At 42.6% G+C, this 21,496-nt stretch overlaps 2 protein-coding genes across 2 annotated transcripts; one reads left to right on the forward strand and one right to left on the reverse strand.

The window, feature by feature from the left end:
- Positions 1–165: 165 nt before the first annotated feature.
- On the reverse strand, positions 166–9,233 carry zdhhc7 (zDHHC palmitoyltransferase 7). Its single transcript, XM_040204180.2, has 8 exons — positions 9,053–9,233; positions 8,062–8,140; positions 5,120–5,470; positions 4,709–4,833; positions 4,478–4,574; positions 3,941–4,022; positions 3,425–3,555; positions 166–3,244 (listed from the first exon to the last, which is right to left on the reverse strand). Exons 3-8 carry the CDS (start codon positions 5,462–5,464, stop codon positions 3,062–3,064), a joined length of 963 nt encoding a protein of 320 aa, XP_040060114.1. The 5' UTR covers positions 5,465–5,470; positions 8,062–8,140; positions 9,053–9,233; the 3' UTR covers positions 166–3,061.
- An 8,172-nt stretch (positions 9,234–17,405) lies between these two features.
- Positions 17,406–19,862, forward strand: LOC120835353 (regulator of G-protein signaling 9-binding protein). The gene has a single exon (XM_040204234.2). It carries the CDS (start codon positions 18,273–18,275, stop codon positions 19,011–19,013), a length of 741 nt encoding a protein of 246 aa, XP_040060168.1. The 5' UTR covers positions 17,406–18,272; the 3' UTR covers positions 19,014–19,862.
- Positions 19,863–21,496: the final 1,634 nt, after the last annotated feature.

Here is a 21,496-nt window from a genome sequence, read left to right on the forward strand (position 1 = left end):
CCGGCCTCCATGATTTAGGGTGTGTGTTTTCCACGTGCGATTAGGTTAAAATAATTTTCTTGATTTCGACGTCTGGCAAATTTCCAACCTGGCACGTCTGTTGTACAGAAACCAGGAATTAGACAAATAATAATGTGTGATGGTAAACCAATAATTGTTCATAGCTTTAATTTAATCAAGTTTATTATGCAAAAGAACATCGAGGATATAAGACATACGATTATGACATTAATTAAAAAAAAACCTAAGTAAAACATTCCATTCATATGATGTTAATGGTAACCTTTATACTTTGTTTATAAAGCTGAAAGACTTTTGTTCTTTAGGAAAACTTCTCCCAAGAAAGTAGAAAACAAAATCTCTCTCAGCTTATACAGCAACATTAATAATCCTCTGATCAAATATCCATCCTGTTAAGAATCATTGCTAACACAAAATGTTTAACATATTCTGTGCAAATCCACTTTAACTGCAAACTAGTATGAGAAAAGAAACTTTTGACAGAATAATGTATCCGTTTGCACAATTCTTCACATTGTCAATCAATACTCTCCCCATGTTGATTGTATTTTAAAAGTCACACAGCAAAAGGAGGAGAAAATACAATTATTGGTACAATCCTTTAAAAATCGTTGATACTATCGCTGACCATGAATGTAAAACTACTTACAGCGTTACAGAATCTCGATTTAAGACATTATGATTACAGCATCAGATTTAGGTGATGAAACGGGACCATCTTGTGAAAGACTTCAACCAAGCGTACCCACGTAAAAATCTATCAACACCCAATATTCACATGCAGTCATCACAGAAATATTTCTCAATCCATGAATAGCGCTGGCGCTCTGCTACGTCCTACGAATAACACTAAAAGTGTAACAGTGTCTCAGTCTTGTCACTTCACTTCAGGTCCCACTTTTGACATTACAGTTTAAGCCATTTTGTCGGTGTTTATTAGAATAGTTTTCCAATTCATCAGGATGTAATTTTGCCAATTTTGTCTTTAACTATATTGAATAATAGCTGTTGCTTGATTAGCAAAACAGTTACACACCTGCAGGCCTAAGCAGTATTACTTTTACTATTAATTAAAAAGTCATATTAAGTTGTTCTCTTATTTCTACATATGACTTAAATTGAAACATTGGATCGAGCATGTTAGGATGCAATGCTTGATGAATGAACCATGCTAAATATGGATAAAGTATGACATGAATAAAAAAGGGATATCCTGCCAACAATGCAGCCCTGCAGAATGAAAATAGAAATGAGAGGCTAGCATGAATAACATACCGTGATATTAGTCCTGTGCGTCACTTCGTCCCAAATTACATACGTTTTACATTCTACCGACAGCATGTTTCTTAAAACATTAAAGCCACAGAGCATCAGATATCATTATTTAGTGTAAACAGTGGAATTCCTTCTCCTGGCATCCACAGATGAGAGCAAATAGTAGGAATACGTCCAACTCGCCACAAAGATTAGACTACTTTAGATTTGACAATACTAAAATACCAGCCAGTCAAGAATTTGCTTGAAATCCTAAAGTTGCATTCATCCAGTGAGAACAGGCCCATTGATTATGTGGATAAAAATAGGAGAGAAGTGCTGACAGAATGAAAACATAAGTATGGCAATTTCAATTGACTCAATGGGTTGTTGTTTTTTTTAGGCATGGATGCATGTTGAATAACCCTGGGAAAGTATCTGCTGCTGTCTTGCCATTTCTGTAGTGAAGCAGGAAAGGCTGCCCGAGTCTTTGTTCTGTATCAAAGCTTGTAGAATGAGCCTGGTACCTCCGCCTCTTTCACAAAGAGGCTCACCGCACAATGGAGGCTGGCTCTGAAGATCGCAGTGAGCTCCAAAGCAGCCGAGCGAGGTCTGAAACTCGGCTCTGTCTGGTTTAAATGCTATGAAGGGTTTTCCAAGATTTCTCGCGTGTGGACTGCTTTCACACGCAGAAGTCAAACTTTTCAACCTTAATAACATTCCTGTGTTTTCAGCAGCCGAAGTTGTTGAACCTGAATGACTTCTTGAAAACACGGCGAGTTTAATCAGTGGTCTTGGCCACACTGTTCATCAGTGTCTTGAGGACGAGAGGAGCAGCATGAAGTGTTGGAAGGGTAAATTCATGGATACATACGTGCAATTTATACAAAACTGTGATCTTTTTTTTGTTTATCGGAATGAAAATTCGGTATAACAGTTGTCATCTCAAGTGAGGCATTATGGTCAACAACTGAGGAGTATCCACGGCGAACGGTAATGAAGCTTCAGCTATTATAAAAAAAAAAAAAAAAAAGACAATTCATTTCCACTGGCCTGAGTAAGCTAAAAGAATCAACAATTCCAGCCAAATGGGGGAAATCACGACGAAGAGGTTGAACAGATGAGAAACACCACTCAGTCCTCTGGAATGAGAAGGGGGGGCCTGTGTTCAGAGTGGCCTGCTCATTCATTTGGAGATGATGAAAGCCTCGTTTGATTGGCTGATTGAGCCGTTGTACATGCAAATCAAGGCCATGGAAGTAGTGAATGTCCTTGACTGTGATTTCTTTGTGCGGATCCAAACAGAACAAGTTTTAAGCATCCCCCACAACCCCCCCCCCCCCCCCACTGTTTATATCCACTCATCTGGTCCAGTGAAGATATGTTACTGATTCAAGCAGTTGTGTTGTGTGATTTAGGGGGCCCGAGTAGAGTTCAATCAGCACCTTGGACGCCTCACAAGGAAGAAAAGACACACTTGAGATACATCCTGCTTGCTTTGCCTAAAAACAACAGAACAAACCAAAACATCTGCGCATGGTAGAAACAAAATTCCACTTGGTTAGAATACTTGTACAGCCCAAAGGTCTTGGGTCTCCATCAGCATGTGAGGATACAAACTCCCAGTGATGGTTAACTGGGGTCCAACTGTCCCCCTCCATCACCCACACTGAGAGCAGCGCCTCTCGGAGCGGAGGTCCATCCTCGCCCCTTTCAAGGAGGATATACAAAAAGGAATCCGGCTTCACAAGTGCTCAAGTGTTGGTGATCCGCGTCGCCCCGCCCCTCAAATGGAGAACTCCGACCCGCTGCGGCGACCATGGGTCGACAGCAGCAGGCGCCGCAGACGGAGGCCTGTGAACGGATTGCACCAAAGCAGGGAGGGCGAGCCCCCAAATACAGCTCTCATTCCATCCCATCTCATGCGACGCTCCCATGTGGGCTTCTCATTTTTAAGACGTTCGATCTCCTGCAAGACATTAAAGGCTCAGTAAATAAAAGATTCCTCATTAAGTCACTGTGTGCTTGGGCTCATTAGCATGCTGGGTGCACATATTATAATATCATATTAGCATTACATCGAAGCTGCAAAAGGACTACTTGGACTTGTGAAGGGGAACAAGGTTTGCGGGGTGATGTGAATACTGACCGTCTCGTCGTTGCAGATGGAGTGGATCTGCGTACCAAACATAACAGCTGTGAAAGTGAGGAAGAGGATGGCCTCAAGACAAAGGAAGATCAGCAGCAGCACGGACACCCCCGGAGAGAAGTTGCTGCACTCTAGTCACAGAGGGAACAAAGGAAAATGGCAAATGAAATGGGACTAAATTACAGGTGCATACATATGAATATAAGAATGGATGTCTAATGTATCCTCCAGAAAATCTTACTTGAATCTAACAAGCTGGAAAACAATATTTATACCCCCCAAAAATAGAGAGAAATATATTGTAGTAGGCAGTAGAAGCTGGTGTACTCTGGTTCATTCTTACAAAGACCCAGAAGGGAGCAGGACCAGATCAATCCAACATGATAACAATGTCTTTGCCTTTTCCACTTTGCCATGTCTGTCTCTCCCTTCCTATCTGTAAGCTGTCGCAGTCTCTTTCATAAATAGCTGTATTTTCTGACTGTTTTTTCTGTTTGTGCAGCACAGAGGCCTCACCATTCCACTGGACCTTAATGCAGGTGAAGAAGTGCATGCCACTGAGGCCCAGGGCGTGAGCAGAAATCAAAGATATGTACATCTGCAGAAAGAGGGAAAGGGGGGAGGAGAGAGACAATGATGAAAAGGGGAAAGAGAGAAGCTAGAAATCCACTTCTATCCCACAAGGTTGGTTTGCAGAGACTCTGGTATTGTACGCTCAGATAATAAAAACTTCTTTGCTGTAGTCGTTTTCATTACTACTAACCTCTCTATGGAATTCATGAGTTTAATGTTTACTGACAGTGAAACGGTTATTTCGTCTAGAAGTACAAGTTGTGGAAACTACTCCTTTAGTCTGACAAAAATACCTATCATTTAAGTAACTGCAAAACAAAAAATATTCTATTATGGACATATGTAAACGTGTTGTTTATTTATTCATGATAATGGACGTTAAGTAATTTAAAGTAATAACATTGACTGCATTTCTTAGCTTTACCACGGCCCTTGTGAAAATGAAGACATACTGCACCATGAGTGCTTCTGTATACTTACAGTGAAAAGAACAAAGAACCTCTGATTCTTTTCGCCCACACAGTTATTGACCCAGGGGCAGTGGTGGTCCATCTTCCGGATACATCTTTTACAAATACTGCAGCCCAGAAAGACAAAATGTTGCTGCATGACAAACTGACTGTTAATGTCTCTACTGCAGCAGTCTCTACCGGAGCATGTCACAATTTCATTTGGTCTCTTAAATCGGCCCGAGGTGTGAATTAGACTGACCTGCAGTGGTGTGCCCTCTCAGGCTTGATGCTGCAGCACTTTGGGCACTTGTAGATGACCTCACCAGGCTTCAGCTGTAGGCTATCCATGTACTCCTTGGTTGCGTTGCCCTTAGGAACCGCACCCTAAGGAGGGGGTGAAGACAGACAAGACAAGGGCTGTCAGTTACAAAAGTCGGTCATCCCGTTACGGCTCAGAAAAGTCACGCTGGGCGTCTTTGCGTTTGCAGCACCTGTCATCAGACATCTCGATTCTGGGAGTCAATGTTGCAGCAGCAGCACAACAGTACTCGACCTACGACCTCCTGATGCGCAAATTATTGTTTAAGAAATGTCGGAACGCTTCATGCAATACATAGAATTAAAAATTCAAGGCAACCTGACCCACTCGTACTTTACTTAACAGCCTTACCGGGTCGGTCATCATGGTGCGGACGTGTGAGGCCAAAGCGAGCACCGCCAGGGAGTTGAACGTGGCCCCGTTCAGCAGCGAGTACCAGAAGCTCTTGCCGGGCAGCAGCATGACAAAGTTCACCACGAAATTAGCGTACAGCACCAGGAACCAGGTGATGCCTGCACACACCATCCCGCAGCTGTCCTGAATGAACCACATGGTGCGGTTCCCCCCTGCGTGGCCAGCGTGGACTCCTCCAACCATCGCGCCGGCTGCCAGGCTTCCGGTCTCGACATCGGCACCCGCCGACAGCAGCGGGTGGTGCTGCTCTGTTTCTCGCAGTCGGTGGTTTGAGGACTGCATCCTGCCCTGCGGTTTAGGGGAAATATTTCAAGCAAGATTAAGAGGCCGTCTCGGTCTTCTGACGATAAAACTAGAGGACAAGAAACATGCAGTATTCAATAGTGGTTATTTTGTAGGGATGGTCACATATAATAATATCAAATAAAAACCATTAAATGAATAGTATACAAGACTCAGGAGTAAATATAATAATAGGGATATAGATTTTCTTGTCTTTTTATCATAATAATACCTTGACATCTTGGCACCTGCAGGAAAGAATGTTTAAGATCAATAACTTAACACATCAATAACTAAAACACAAATTTTGTTTAAAAGCAAAAGGTATCAAAATAATTCAAATATTATATATATATATATATATATATATATATATATAATGTCACTATGAAGCAGGTTGAAAGTATGGTTTTATCCCCTATAGGGTAAGGAGTCCCTGGCGCCAAAACGTTTGAGAAGCCCTTAAGAGCAGACTATCATGAAACATTCACCAGTCATTCATGAAATAAACACTCAAAGAGGCTCTTTAGAGCCTTGGGAGTCCTTTCAGAGAAAAACCACACCTAAACTTTGGGGATATTTTGTCCAACCGTGAACATCATTTTCATGTTTAATGTGTGGTGGCTAGAAGCTTTACACAACTCTTGCTGACCATCCTAAAACCACACCACCAGCAAGGGCAAAGTAACCATATCAGCGAGGGTGAGTCAACCACGGCCTCCGTCTTCAGCCATGCCGCTGTTATCACAACACAACTGAGTCACTGGAGTTTCGCCCTCTGTATTTATGTCACGGTCACAAAGAGAACGTCCATGACGAGACAATGGCCGCTGTTTGAGACAAATCAATGGCTGACCGGATCCGTCAGGGAACCTTATCCTGCGACTGAGGAACATGTGAAATACAGCCTAATAATAATCCTGCTGGCAGACTTCGTTGTGACTCACCGAGTCAATGTAAACCAATCAAACAAGGCGATACAAACACAGACCTAATATACTTATGTAGGATCGGATCAAACTGGTGTAAAAATAAGACTCGTATTACTATTTAGTGTATGGTTAGCGTAGAAGCAAACAAACATTTGTTTCTCTGACCAAATTAGGAGAAAGGGACAATTCAAAACTGGTGCCAACCGATACCAATGTAGCAGATAAGTATATTTAACTGTATAACATAAGTATGAATAGAAACTGTATTGACACAGGCGTGAGATACCTCGCCCACTGGGAAGTATTTCCTCTGATATAAGAAGGCATTATAAAGTTGCTATGCACACATGTTGTCCTGTCATGACACGGTCTTTGACAACCTGCCACACGTGTCTCTCCCTTTCTGAAATGTCAGTGACAGTTTGAAGACCACAATTGCCTCAATACTGGTATTTAGCCACATAATTGACTACCGTTGTAGACTGATGTAACGCTGTGAAGCAAATGGCTGCTTCCTTTTGATCAAGAGAGACATTTCAAGCGAGATGGACGGCGCAGAGCTACGGGGCTTTCCAAGCACCATCCCGCTGCTTGTTCCTGCTTGCGTCCAAATAATTCCCACGTCAGCGGGTGTCATCATAATTGCTTGTAACGTGGAAATGCCAACGGTGATGAGATGCGTTTTGCCTGCGAAGCTGTAACCCGACTGCCACAGGGGAGTCGGGTTCAAAGAGTTCTGACCACAGTCATTTAATCAAAAGCATAATTTGTGGGTCCGCTGCTCTTAGCTATGATAATGTCTTAGTTATCATTTTGAGAATACGACAGGCAAGTTGTAAGAAACGGCTTAAGCTTGTAATCCTCAAGCAGCACTTCAAATCGGATTGGTTAAAGACGTGTCACTGCTGACACAACAACACAAGAATGGAAGTTCTCTAGGAAAAGATTATTAATAGTGACTTTCAATCTATGGTAATGTACGGACTTTGAAATGGCTTGACGGAGGCTACGCTACACAAACTATACATGTCTTTAAATTCAAATTTCAGGATTTGACAAAAACAAACATTTCTAATGGAGAATTTGACGCGAACATTTAATTCCTAAAAACAAAAACAAAGCATAAGGTCTAATGTTATGCAACTTAACTTCTGCCTCTAGACCGTTTACATTTGTGTGCATGTAATAATTTACAATATGGGTCTTTCTAAGGGTCACAGATGGGTGGAAAAAAAGGAACATTTTAAAATAATTCTGTACTGGCTTTATCTTTTAGCACAACCATTGCATAGCCTGTAATTTGTTTGGCCTCCACCTATGATATCACCAACCAAATAAAAACAGTTGTATCATGTACCACGCGGTCCGGATTCTGTGAGGGAATTTGGTGGTGATTGACAGCTCCATGAGGATTAGAATAATGCAATGATAGTCCTAAATGTACATAAACCCATTATCGTTCAGTGTTATGAGTTTGTGTTCAAAACTGAAAAGAAAAGTCATAGTCTACTACTTGATATCTCTAAAAATCTCAAATGAGGAATGCCACTCCTCCAGCTTTTGCATAAGAGATGTACAGTATAGAAAAGTCCGCGCTTATTTTCTGCTTGTCAGAGAGATTACTCTCGGCATAAAACAGGAGACGTACAAACGGCGGGGACCTACCTAATATGTTCTCTCCTCACAATAACATGCTGCGGTGTGCGCCTCCTGGACCAGCATTCAGGATGAAGTACATGTGCACCTGAATGGGACACGTAAACAAAACACACAAAAAAGGTTTCATCCAAGATTCAAAACATATCAACAAACAGTCAGCCACCAGTTCACCAGTTCTTACAAAGAGCTAAATCCTAACATGGTCCACTAGAATTGAAGCTTTGTTCTCGCTGAAACTGTATTTACATCAGGTGTATAAATGACAGACAGCTCTGAATAAAATGCTGCACAGTTCATCAGCAGCATGCAGGGAAAACAATGTGAACTCGATGGAGGAGGGAGTTATCACAGGGTTTTGAAAGTGTTCCCGATCCTGATGTCTGGTCATAGCAATGTGGTACGCAATTATTTACTGCTTATAACAGTCTGTTGACCGATCGCTGATTTTCCTGTAATCATTCTGGGGCGGTAATGGATCCTCTCCGCGGCGTTTGGACCACCTCGATGTAGCCGAGGTCTCACATGCAACAATTAACTGACACCAACAATCGCCATCATCCATCCATCCGTACAGTGCTATTGTGATAGGCAAGTGACATTTTTACTTCGATTAGATAGTGTGCGCGGATGACGTCTGTGAACACATTTTCGAACCTCGACTCTGGACAGATGATTACTTACTTACTTACTAAAAACGATACCACAAGCCGAAGCCCCTCAACAGATTCTAGTTAGCGGTTTGATATTAGAGAGCCTTCTTTCAGGTCATTGCCGCAACAACAACAACAACAACTGTAAAGGTCGTGACTGAACGAAATACACACATCCAGCTTGCTAGCTGTCTAGCTTGCTGACACTTCACGGGCATCCGGGCAGACTGGTAAATCTCGCTTGCTAACAACGTTAGCCACCAAAATAAGCTAACGCAGCTAGCATGTTATGTGTGCGAGACGAGCGCTAAAGCACAGCCTCCCAGAGTGACAGCTGAATGACATACCTTAATATTTCTAATTTCTTTTGTTCGGAAAGCCGTCTTAATACATCTTCGAGGCTTGTTTTGGACTAAACTCCAGTTTCAACGGGGTCGTGCCCGCAGCAGCAGCAACATATCGCTGTAACAACGGGCTGACAGTGAAGCAGTAACGACGGGGCTTCCGGGGTTCGCCTCGGGTTTCTTCGTTACCCTTCGTAAATCTCCGGGGTCTCTCGTTAGTTAAATAGCGTCACCTCGTGGAATGTGACATAGTTGGAACTAAACTGATAATCTCAGTTGTCCACTCGCAGGTGCTATTTGATTAATGCATTAACATTAGAGTGTCACTCCCTTGGACAAAATGCAAAAATGCAAAATAGATCATCTAAGTTAACTTAGATGAACTATTTTGCATTTTAATACCGCAGTTTAAAGGTCGTGATTGAGATAATGTATCATTTGTAAATCAGGAAATAGGAATTAGGAATCAGGAAACATTTATTGCCATAATATTTCAGACATACAAGGAATTTGACTGGGCGGTTGGTGCGTAACAGCAGACAGTATGACAATGGACAACAAGACAACAAACAGACAATAAAAAAATATATAATGCTATGGGTTACTAGTATAAGGCTATTGGTTAGTTTAAAATAAAGGAATAAAAGTTTAAAATATTTAAAAATTTAAAAATAAAGTGCACTAGCGAACAAAAAGTGACAAGTGAAAAGTGACAAGTGTAAGTGACGTGTGCAGTGTGAAAGAAAGTGACGGGTGGAATGTCAGAGTCAGTCAGTGGGGGACCGGGCTCTGTTGATGAGCCCGACTGCCGACGGGAAGAAACTGTTTGTGTGGCGGGTCCTGATGACCTCAGCCTAATGGGAGGGGCACAAACAGGTTTTGTCCAGGGTGAGCGGGGTCGTTTACGATCTTTTTAGCTCACTTCAAGGTCCTTGAAGCGAACAAGACCTGCAGGGACGGCAGATTGCAGCCGATCACCCTCTCTGCAGAGCGGATGACACGCTGCAGCCTGCCCTTGTCCTTGGCTGTGGCTGCAGTGTACCAGACGGTGATGGAGGAGCAGAGGATGGACTCGATGATCGCCGTGTAAAAGTGCACCATCATCGTCTTTGGCAAGTTGAATTTCAGCTGCCTCAGAAAGAACAACCAAAAAGGTAGTAATTCAATGTTGTATGCATCCATTCATGTATTTTTTTTTACCAGACTAGTTATTATTAATATATTCAACATTAGTAATTTCCTTCAATTCAAGATATGTGCCCTTGAGAATTGAGAAGTCTAATTATGTGCTCGTAGCAAACAAAGCTGCTTTGACGAGCACTATAACACCCAATCAGCAACAGCGGTAGTTTGTACTCACAGGACCGAGGGAGGCCAAGGGTGCATAAAGAGAAAAGCTGTGACTGAGCCGTTAAGGTGCCATACCAGTGGTTTTAAATTTCTTTTTCATGTGTCACTTGAAGGTTTCTGGGTTGGTATTACCCACCATTCAGATATAACATTGATTCTTATTCATTTCCATGATCAAATTATTAAAACTTGAATGGTCCAAACATTCACAGGGAGCATTGAGCCTGTGTATTGATTTCACTGCTAAGGTTGCAAGAATACTTTTCAAAACAAGCTGCTTTCTAAGTGGCCCGGAACCAAAACCTTGACCAGTATAAACAGGTCTAAGAAATTTCGTTTCATGTTATCTCGCTTGCCTGAACTCTTTCTGTCTTAGAAATCCATATCAATGAACCCTTTTGATATTTCTACAGTAACCTTAACTCTAAACTTCAAACTGCAAAGCACAAAACCGTTCTGAGGATAAAACCTTCATGCGTACACTTTTGGTCAACGATGTCATAACGGGAATTTAGTGACTGCTGAAGAGAAACACTCAGTCGGACTGAGTGGAATATTTATCTTGACCTGACCAGGGTCTCATGTGGTCAGCTAGTGAAAGAGGGCCCGCTTGTAGCAGCATGTCCCCAGCAGGGAGCAGCATGACCTTCCTGACCAGTCTCTGCCACCACATGTATTTTTCCCAAGAGTGGATTATAAAGTCAAGACAAAGCTGCTCTGCCTTTTTGCCCTCCGTGTGCGGCTGCGCAGTGAAAGCTCAAAAGCTTCTGTCCACTCCCGTTCTCGTTCAGAGCCAATGTCAGCTCTGTTTTAGAGGGAGGGAGAGAAAAAATACCCAGCAATCCTGTAAAGCAGCTTAAAGGCTGAATGAGGAGACTGAAGCCGTTTCCATTTCCAGAACTGCTTCTCTCACTCTGTCCATTTGGCCAGATGAGCATCTGACTGTAAACTGTATTCTGCATCCTCCTAAAGCTTCTCCCCGCCTGATGTACATTCACCTAAAACATCTCCTTCCTTGATGTACCAGAATATGCATTTGGGAGAAGAGAATTTCAGACATGGAGGTGTATTTCATTTGAACTCTTGATGTATTCAGGAGTCTTGTATCTAATTAAATAATGAATGCTGAGTGCTCTTGCAATAAACAAAATCTCCTGCCGGGAGGCTTGGACTCCCATGCGTAGCTGAAAGAACGTGATCAAAATTGTAAGCCCAGTTGGGGATATCTGGGAGGATTCGGCCAAACAACTTCTCTCGATCTGGTAGATTCATTTGTCAGATCACAGGTCAAGTATCAGCGCTGCGTTTGCAAAGGCAGGAGCCGTCCTGTCGGAAGAACAACTGAACAACATCAGCAAGAACATTACGTTTTGTATTTCTTGTTAGGTATAAAAGAAAAGATTTCTATTGGCCCTAAACCGGCGTCGAGGAGGAGCAGGTCCTTCCTCCGCAGTACGAGATCCAATCACATACAATGTGTGGTCTCCTAACGTTAATGTAAACAAAGCGTGAGTGTTGTACGGTGCTTGGTGTGTCTCTAACTCTCATCCTTATCAGACCTGTGTCTGCCTGGTTGGCACTTTCTGCTTTTCCCTCTGACCTTGCACTCCTCAACCAGGATAAGACAGTGACTCCCTAAATGAGCACTAAGAAACGTCTTTGATTATCAGTATCATTGTTTTGGTGCAGTACTCCCTCGCCTGACCTCATCCCTCGGTTTGCATGCCGGCTTTCGGATTGAAATCAAGTGAAGCAAAGTGGAGAGTGGTTTGGAGCAAGTGTGTGATGTGACTGTAGCTGGTTTGTGGGTCAGGGTGTTTGCTGCTGCGCGAGGCAAAAGGGGAAATAAGACTTGGGGCTATGATTACATCAGAGGGGATGAGAGAGGAAATATACATTTTGAAAAAGCGCTATTCGCATGAATCTGTATGTCAGTGGTCCAGCATTAAAGCCACAGCTGATTAATATGTTATGGATGTTTAAAGAATCTGTTGGCAACACTCAAAATTGTTCAACAAGCATGTGTAGTTTGATGTTAGAGAGCACCGCATGTGGTTAAGAGACTGAGGTAAAATACTGAAACTGGACTGTAGTAAAGAAAATTGTGAATAAATTTACTTTAAACCCTAGTATTTTCTTAACGCAGCACTTCCACATTCTGGTATACGTTAAAAACATTTTACTCACACAAGGGCCAATAAAGCTGATTCTGATCTGATTCTGATGGACAATCTGAGGGAAACGTTTACAAAAAAAAAAAAAAAAAGAAAGCAGAAAAGTCTTCATAAATTCTTAAAGACTGAAACATCACAAGAGGATTTTTTTGGAGCTTGTGAATTAAACACTGTTACTTGTCATCAGTTGATCTGTGGTAAAAAACAGGAGAGCAGGATAAGGGAGCCGAAGAGAAAAAGGCTTAGCCCTGGTTGGGTGCAATGTAATATGCAATCATTGTATGATATGGATGTATTCACAGTATTATATGGAATGATGGTACTTTACACCGCTAATCTTAAAAATATCAACTAAATCAGAATGCACAAATGAATTGAACTTTGACATTTCCATTTGACATTTGTTGCAATGCGATGACCTCTAACCTTGTACAAGCTTATCTCTGTTGCACCCACCTTCGCTCCGCCCACACAAATCCGACCTGGAAGCCTTTCAGAGAGGACATTCTGAATCTGCTGGCTGTTCTAAAACCACAAGAGTGAAACAGACAGGGCCAAGAACCTTTGCGCTCAAGGCCATCAGCTCTCCTCGTATTCTTGGCTGAAGTGTGTTCAAGTAGAGGAAAAGTAGGAGTACAACAAGCTTTACAAATAAGCCACAAGAAACATCTCAAGCTCTTTAAAGGTCACCAATGTATTGCTTTTTTAACTATAGAAATTTCTTCATGTAGGTTTTTTGCTGCAGTTGAATGTCTTTTGAGCCTGGTTAAAGACATCTTTTGAATGCGACAGCTGTTTTCTCTTTTCCCTTGACTGTCCTATTTTCTACAGAATGGGATTTGAACTGTATATTAGATTACACGCAGGCTTTGAGTGGACAAACAGGTACCTTTTTGACGCACACACACATCAGAGAACAGCCAGCGACAGCCTTTATATGTTTTAATATGTTTTTATTAGAGAGAAGACATGTTAATAGGCTAATTCAAACATTCAAAGTACACATTCAAAGTACATGACATCACTTTTCACTTTCACATCCCCGGGTTCACCGAAGTTTACCTTGCTGCGATGGGATTAGAGCTAAGCCTTGACCGAGCAGATGCTGTGCATCCTTTTGGCTCATCTCAGTTTAGCATGGAAAGTGTGTGTGTGAGTGTGAAAAATGTAAGCATGCTTTAGTGCCAGCCCATGTCTTAGACCTGTGGTCAAGACTCTAAACACATGAGGACTCATTGGCTGCCCCACGCTACCTCTCAAACTGAAAGAGAATGTATTGTTAAAAGGGCAACTTTGATATCTTATATAGAGACATGCTTTATGTTATATAATGTTATATTTTCCATGCTGATTTTTTCTCACCAGATTGTTAGTATGCAGTTTTAACAACAGTTAGTGATGACTGCATCTTCAGGGTTGAAAAAGGTTGGTTTTCTATCAGGAAATCAGCTTGCCCTGTGCTGGGCGCCCACAGACACACACAGTGTCCCAGATCAATAGAAAGATTATATGAGGGCTTTTAAGGTAAACTTAGCTTTGGTTGTCATTGGGTGTGGAGAGAGGAGCATTATTGTGTATGTGTGTATGTGTGTGTGCGTTTGTGTGTGTGCACATGTCACGGTTGAGTGGAGGTCCTCTCCGGACCTTTGTGGAGTTGAGGCGTGAGTCATGGTTCACCCTGCTGCTGCCTGCTGTGCCGTGTAAGAGACCACATAGCGGACGAGGTCCATCAATAATTCAACAAAGATAGACTTTTTCTTTCTCTGGTTTATACTTTGTCGCTCTCTCCCCTTTTCTCTCGCAGTCTCTCCCCTCTCTCCTCTCTCTCTCCCATCGACGCTCTAGCTTGGTTTCTTATGCTTCCACAAAAAGGCTCCATCTTCGGGCTCCTTCATCCACCTGAATCCCAAAACCGCTTAAAACAAGCATCAACCATGAGGTCGAAGGGTCACCGGTGACAGCACATCAAATTACCTTTGCATGATCATGTCAGGTTAGGGCTACACAGAGTTCTAGTCCTTGTCCAGATGCACTTCATCTTAGATGTGTGCATGGCTTATGTCTTTTTCATAGGATTTTAGATTCTATGAGGGGTTCCTTGTTCTCCCCTGACTTTACGTGGGTTTACTTTGGTGGCTACAAATAGACACATTGAGTTTAGACAAATCTGATAAACCTTTAACTAAATGACAAAACGGATTCAATTGTGTTCAAACATTTAGCATAAGCAGCACACTATGGGGACTGTGCCTGTCAATGATTAGTTTCTATAGAAAGCCTACTTGAATATTAGAGAAAAGGGCATCAGTGCAGGAGCTTTTTACTGGGATTATCAAGACAGCTGACAGCCGTTGCTCTAGAGTTTTCTAATGTGTTTGCTCGGGGCATTACGGGGAAAACATCTTTCTGTCCGTCCCCGTTTGATCATTATCTCACACAAAGTGTAGTAAGTGCCAGAAGGCTCAATTTTCTGGCTAAACCATTGATTACATATGATGAAAATGCTTGAGTGACAGACGACAAGCTCCATTAAAAGATACATTTGGGGGCATTATATTGCTAATCCCAGAACCTGTTGATCTGGATTATGGTGTTTATATCATTTTACAGGAGCATTTTAAACTGCTCTATAACAAGTTGTTTTTCTTTCCATTGGTTTCCTTTTCATCTCTTCAACCCGGGGATGTATTAATGAATGTACTCATCTTCTATTCCCTGACTCTATTCTGATTGTGTTCAAGACAGCTACTATCATTTGTCATGTCATTGGTATCGTATGTAACAGCGACTTTTCATTGAAATGCATTTATAAGCAATTTGCGTGCAGATTTAGGGATAATAAGAAGATCTGTTGTCTGGTGCTCATGTATAAACTAAAACACACCTTAAAGCAAACATCCCACTTGACAACATGGCACACATGGAGTGATTTAGCTCCTGATAGGAACACAAACACATCTAGGCCCTTTTTCAAATTGTATAGCAGTTGAAGGGTTGGATTAAGCAGCCGACAGCAGACAGATGTCACCAAGCGGTCACGAAGGCTTTTACGCTGCTATGTGCTCTTAATTTGACTTATATGTGTTCTTTGAATCATCTTAATGTCCCATGTATATTTAGCGGAATAATTGAATAATAGTCAGCAATTACAATGTGGAAGATACCAGCCTCTGTTTTTGAAAAATAATGCAAACTTACATATTTTGATTGTGATTGTAACCCAATACACATCAATTTCAAAACTGACACAGAATATAAAATGGATGCATTGTGTATAAAATGCTTTTAAAAATTTTTTATTCTTCTTGAATAGGCCATCAGTCATTTTTGTGGAAGAAATAGCATTTGTTTTGAAACAATGGCTGTACAAATAAGAGAAAAAAAGATTTTTACGGATTTAATTGTCTTTTCGGGAGCCAGTGTGAAGCATTCATCCTTTAAAAACATGCACAATGTTCACAATCTTGTTACTCTTCTGTGGAACAGAAACCCCCAGAGAGCCTCGTTGAGTTCCCCATTGTATGATCATTCTGAGAACAATCTGACAACAGCATGTGTGCCTCGTCCCACACTTGACTCTAAGGCAAGCTTATCAGCAATCGTATTATAGGTAAGCACACAGACAAACACTCCAGCCAATTTTACAACATAATCCTGCAATTCTAACTCTATATTGTAAGCAGTTCCAAGTGGACGTGATCGTCTCTATAAGAAGAGATTGAACCAATTCCCAAGTTTGTCGTTGCCAACAGGCTACAGGTGATGTTCGTCTATGAACTTTGACCCGTCGTGACTGTAAAAAAACAAAAAAAGAAAAAGTTTGGTATTGAAAGATCCTGGAATCAGACCTGCACATTGTGCAATTGATCCAAATGCAATGAATCTTTCTTTTGACAACAGCCAAATTGTCATTCTAATGAGCCAGTAATTGAATAGCTTTCTAAGAGGTGAGAGGTTGCCATGGAAACATACTCAATGGGAAAAAGATTAGCCAAGATCTTAACAAAATAACTGACTCAGCCAGGCCTGGCTTGCAGTTAAAATATACAGAATACATTTTACAGAAAAACATAGAGCAATATTAAAATTAATCTCATCATAAAATAGGGAGTTGTAGACGTTGTGGTTATGCAAATAAAATAATGCATTAGATGTTTGGAATTATAGTTGAATTTTCAATGACCTATTCAAATAAAATGAATTAATCTGCATGCAACAACATAGTAAACAATGAGCCTCTCCCTCAGTTCCTTAAGCATCTTCCATTCCATCTTCCAGTCCATTATCTTTACACTGCAATCGATGGATCGGTAGGTCTCACCCGCCTCAATAATGCAAAAAGAGCAAACCAAGTAAACACCGCACAGTCTTATCTGTCTCTCACTTCTCACCACAGCAGGAGCCAAGAAGATAAACAACCCATCAACCCTGTGCTCAACAACAGGCATCCTCTCTGGCCCGACGCAGCGTGCAGGCAGGTCTGTGTCTAATTGACTGTGAGGCGTGCAGGCAATTAGAGTGATTAGGTAGGTTTCACAGTTATGCACACAGTTACTCTGCATTTCCTCTGAAAATGAAACATATCTTTACAAAGCAGTTATAGGTGGGGTAGGGGGGTTCAAACACATTTGCGCCTCCAGCACTGTTTTGTAAATGCAAAGATCGATATAAAAAACACTGAAATTCTTGTCAGTAAGCAGCCGTCCCTTCTCTCGTCTCTGGACACACAGAGCTGACCACAAAAAGGATCCTGATGACAACTAGAGGCAGGTAGGTTAGGACTTTGTGCTTTGATATGACAGCTGGTACACATCACAGCATTGCCCACATTAGGGAAGGAACAGCCAATGACCGGACGCATCTGTGTGCCCAAACCAATGGGTGCTCGGCTGCCTTGTTTCCCTGCCCGCATGCCTCCGTTCAGCGCACGCATGTGACCCCAGACGGCGCTTATACTGGCATTTAAACTGGCATCATCATTTGGGCGCTGAAGGATGCCCGCACAGATAAACAAACCCAAACACGATGTTTGGCTCGCCTTCGCGGGGACTTTGAAGCTATTTTTCTCGCCTTAACTCTCCGTGAAGATCTCCACCCACCCCCCCCCCCTCCACCCACCCCCCACCCATCATCCGCGCCGCGTCATCCGTGCACATTAACGGACTTTATTTTAAGCTGCCAACGGAGAAAAGCCTCCAGTGCTCTCTCCACCAACAGCGGGGGAGGTCGGATGTCGGGACACCTGTGGCTGAATCTGGGTCCAGACCTCTCGACGAAGAGGCGGGTCGGACCGCCTCGCATCCACTCGGCATCCGCCCCGCACGAGAGGCGCTGCGCCGCCGTCTGATCTCCGGCAGATAGGCGCAAAGGTATACAGCGCAAAGCCATTTACGGAGGCATTAGTGTCTAAGCCGCTCGGCGTGCCCGCTGGCAGACAGGAAGGAGCATGGCTAGAGAGGAATTCGCTGTGACTGGTGCGCTGAGGGGATTTGCAGAGCTGGAGCTGCGCTCCTGTTGGAACTAAACCAAGGAGCGCGGATGATGCGCCGTCACTAACAGCTCGCCATTTCTCCTCAAGCTTATTTTGTTCATTATTTCATTTTTTTGTTGTTGTTGTCGAGAGAGGGGTGGGCCTGGGAGAGGGTGGTCGGGGGAGAAGGGGGGAGGGGCGGGGTGGGCAACAAGATAATTAATCAGCCATGGGGAAGGATGAGTGCAAAACAATGCTGGACGCTTTGAACAAAGTGACCGCCTGCTACAGGCATTTGGTCATCGCTCTGGGAAGCACGTCGGACTCGCAGAACCTGCGAGAGGAGCTGAAGAGGACCCGCAAAAAGGCCCAGGAGCTGGCCGTGGCCAACAGGACTAAACTGACCTCTCTACTCAAAGACAAAAGCATCAGCAAAGACGATCGAGCCGAGTACGAGCGGCTATGGGTGCTGTTCTCGAGCAGCATGGAGCTCCTGGAGGTGGACATGAAAAGGTCCCTGGAGATAGGGCAGGATTTCCCCATCAAGGTACCCACGAGACACCTGATCCAGACGGGCATGACCGGCAGCACCACCACCGTGGCGGCCCGGGCCATGAGCGTGCAGAACATGAAGTACGAGGCGGACAGCAACATCGACACGGCGGACCTCCGGGACCTGCAGTCCGAGATCACCCAGATGAGCCAGATGATGGAGGAGATGGAGATGAAGGTGCAGGTGGCGCCGTGGGCCGTCGAGGCCAAACAGGAGGCGGGCGCCGAGCTCAAGTCCAACATGAGTGTAGGAAATTCCTCCGTGGGCGTCATCTCCATCTGCGAAGAGGAGCCCAAAGAGGAGGACGGGGGAGGCGGCAGGGACGCTGGCTTCGCGTCGATTTGTGCCGTGCTCGTATTCTTTGTCATCGTCACGGTCGCTCTGGTTCTTGGATATTTGGTCATCAATATGTCCTGAGCCGTCAAACACCCGGATGGACACATCGGCGCGTCTGCCCACGAGCGCGTCACCGCGGTAATGAGAGCCGGCAGCTCCACCAGAGAGAAAAGAGCCGTTTACAGAATAAGTCATATTTATAGATATGGGACAGGCGAAGTAATCGATCTTTCACGCATTTGTGAATGTATGAAGAGTTGCACTAGTTATGATGTAGAACATATAGAATGGACGTCGCGGGTGCAATTTGAGGATAAGTATTATCAGGGGCCATGGGGTTTGTGTATTTTTGGAAGAGGAAAAAAAAAAAAGCCATGAAATTACGTGACAGTGTCTGGCCGTCAGCATGATGATTAACAACACGTAATCCAAGTGGATTAGTGGAAAAGCTCAAGCATCAATGTAGCCCACTGATTAGTATTCCTCTTGATGTTTGGCTACATTGATGCTTTGCATTTAAGAATTGAAAAGGGCAGTCAGACGTAGCAGGGGACCGTCAGAGAAGTAGGGTCATGTTGCATGAGAAAGCGAGCAGATCCGGCTGGATGTGATCAAATTCGCACTGTTCCACCCTCCTGTTAGCACACATTTAACACATTATAACATATGTATAGCCAGATTGTCGTAATCCTATTTACTTCATAATATCAAATTACAACGTGCTTCTTTGAAGAGCCTTGTGGATCTAAGAGAAGTCCACAGTATTTTAATAATGCACTGCAAGCATGCTTATGTTCCTTTTCAGGAGATTTCTGCAAACAGTGTTCAATGTATTACAACATGTGAATAGAGGGTTTGTTTATACAGACTGCTGTCTCAGATAATGTACAGTATATTTATTATAATAAAATGTTGAAACACACTAGAAAATCTGCTCGCAGTTTGAAGAAATTGCTCCCTGGTGTTTCACAGGCAACTTCAAGCCAGATTTGGGCACACTTGCAAGAATTTAACTCCAGATATATGTCATGTGTAGTGATTTGAGGTGTATTGAGTTTAAACTGGACTATAGATATTATGAAGAATAACTTCAGAGGTATTTTGAGCGACCTGAGACATGCACCACCTACAGTTTAAAGTGCAGTTATATTTAAAATGGCTCTGTGAGAAGAAAATAGGCTTTCACACTAATGGTTTTAGTTGTAAGAGTCTTTGAAGGTATTCCTGGATCTGTTTAACTGAAATTGGATGCTGTCAGAGCCTAAGCTTATCACTTTAGTTCAAGGGGCTGAAATGGGACATTTGTCCCACTGTCAGACAGAATTACGACAGAAGTATATAATGCAATCAAAGATTAAGAAAAAAACAACAACATGATACTGACATTGGCTATTTAGCTATGATTTTATGATATATAAGAAGAAAAAAAAATAATACCAAGCTGTTGTGGCTAATCGTGTGTTTCTCTTATTGTTTTAGGGGTTTTAGGAAGATTTTACGGAAAAAAAATGTCACCCTTATGTTAACTTCTTTTTACAGTAATTGAACAGTAAAATGAATACCTAATACCTAAAAGAAAAACTGTTAAAATTCAAGGTTCAAAACATCTTAATCCAAACTGTTTATTTGAAGGATATCTCTCTAACAGGTTCATAAATTGCTTTAATTCAATTTAGAGTAGAATTGAGGATGTATCCACAATTATGCAATTAAAAATTCTCCAAGTATCCAACATTCTCCAAGAAAAGTTTTTGGCACATTACTGTAAGGGCATTTACCTAAAGAAACATTCTTGCAAGACAAAACAAGTAGAGCGAGATGTAAAGGAAATATTGTACCAGAATATTTTCAGGTTAAAAGTGATGTCAGAGATGGAGTGAGTCCTTGTTGTCATCAGACGCACAAAGCTCTGCAGCAGCAAGGCAGCTCTTTGACTTTCACAACAGAATTACATTGGCGTTTATTGGTCTCCAGTTTCAAAAATATAAAGGCAACTAATTAAACACGGGAAAGAAATGGGCAAGGATCAAATAGTGGAGGAGATGAAGCTTTTTAAAACACTTTCAAATTCTTCCCTCAAAAAGTTTTGAGCGAACATCTAATGTTCATTACAAAGTCTATTTCAAACTTTGAGAAACTAAAGTTTCAGCCATGCAGAAAGAATTTCCTTGCAAGTTCTGTTACGCAAGCTTCTCCTCAAAATAGCATCAACGTGTGTGCTTCATTAGGTTTAAAACATTGTCTGTTTACTGATGAGAAAATCCAGTCTTTCCAGATGGGTTTGGTGCTCTAACGTTTGAATTTTTATGAATCAGAGACATTTACTCGCAAAACAAACACACTCAGCTGACTGGTTCACGGAGAAGAAAGCTACCCCCTGCAGACCGCTGCTTCATCACCTCATTTGGACCGAGATGGTGGGTTTCCAAGGCTGTAAGTTGCCATAGAAACCATCAACGGACTGTCTGCCGCTAACAGCACAGAAGGCTGAGCTATCTTGTGTCAACTCGCCCCCTTTCTGGCACCACCGTCCTACACAAAAACAGCCCTCTGAAGCAGAGGAG

The sequence above is a fragment of the Gasterosteus aculeatus genome, chromosome 12, assembly GCF_964276395.1.
Source record: "Gasterosteus aculeatus chromosome 12, fGasAcu3.hap1.1, whole genome shotgun sequence".
Lineage (NCBI taxonomy): Eukaryota > Metazoa > Chordata > Actinopteri > Perciformes > Gasterosteidae > Gasterosteus > Gasterosteus aculeatus.

Excerpts from the sequence above, each read along its gene's own strand:
- zdhhc7 (XM_040204180.2), bottom strand. The coding sequence starts at position 5,464 with ATGCAGTCCTCAAACCACCGACTGCGAGAAACAGAGCAGCACCACCCG. Across the intron at positions 4,575-4,708 it reads GAGAGGGCACACCACTGCAG|TATTTGTAAAAGATGTATCC; the intron begins GTCAGTCTAATT and ends TCTGGGCTGCAG. Across the intron at positions 4,023-4,477 it reads GGTTCTTTGTTCTTTTCACT|ATGTACATATCTTTGATTTC; the intron begins GTAAGTATACAG and ends CTCTTTCTGCAG.
- LOC120835353 (XM_040204234.2), top strand. The coding sequence starts at position 18,273 with ATGGGGAAGGATGAGTGCAAAACAATGCTGGACGCTTTGAACAAAGTG.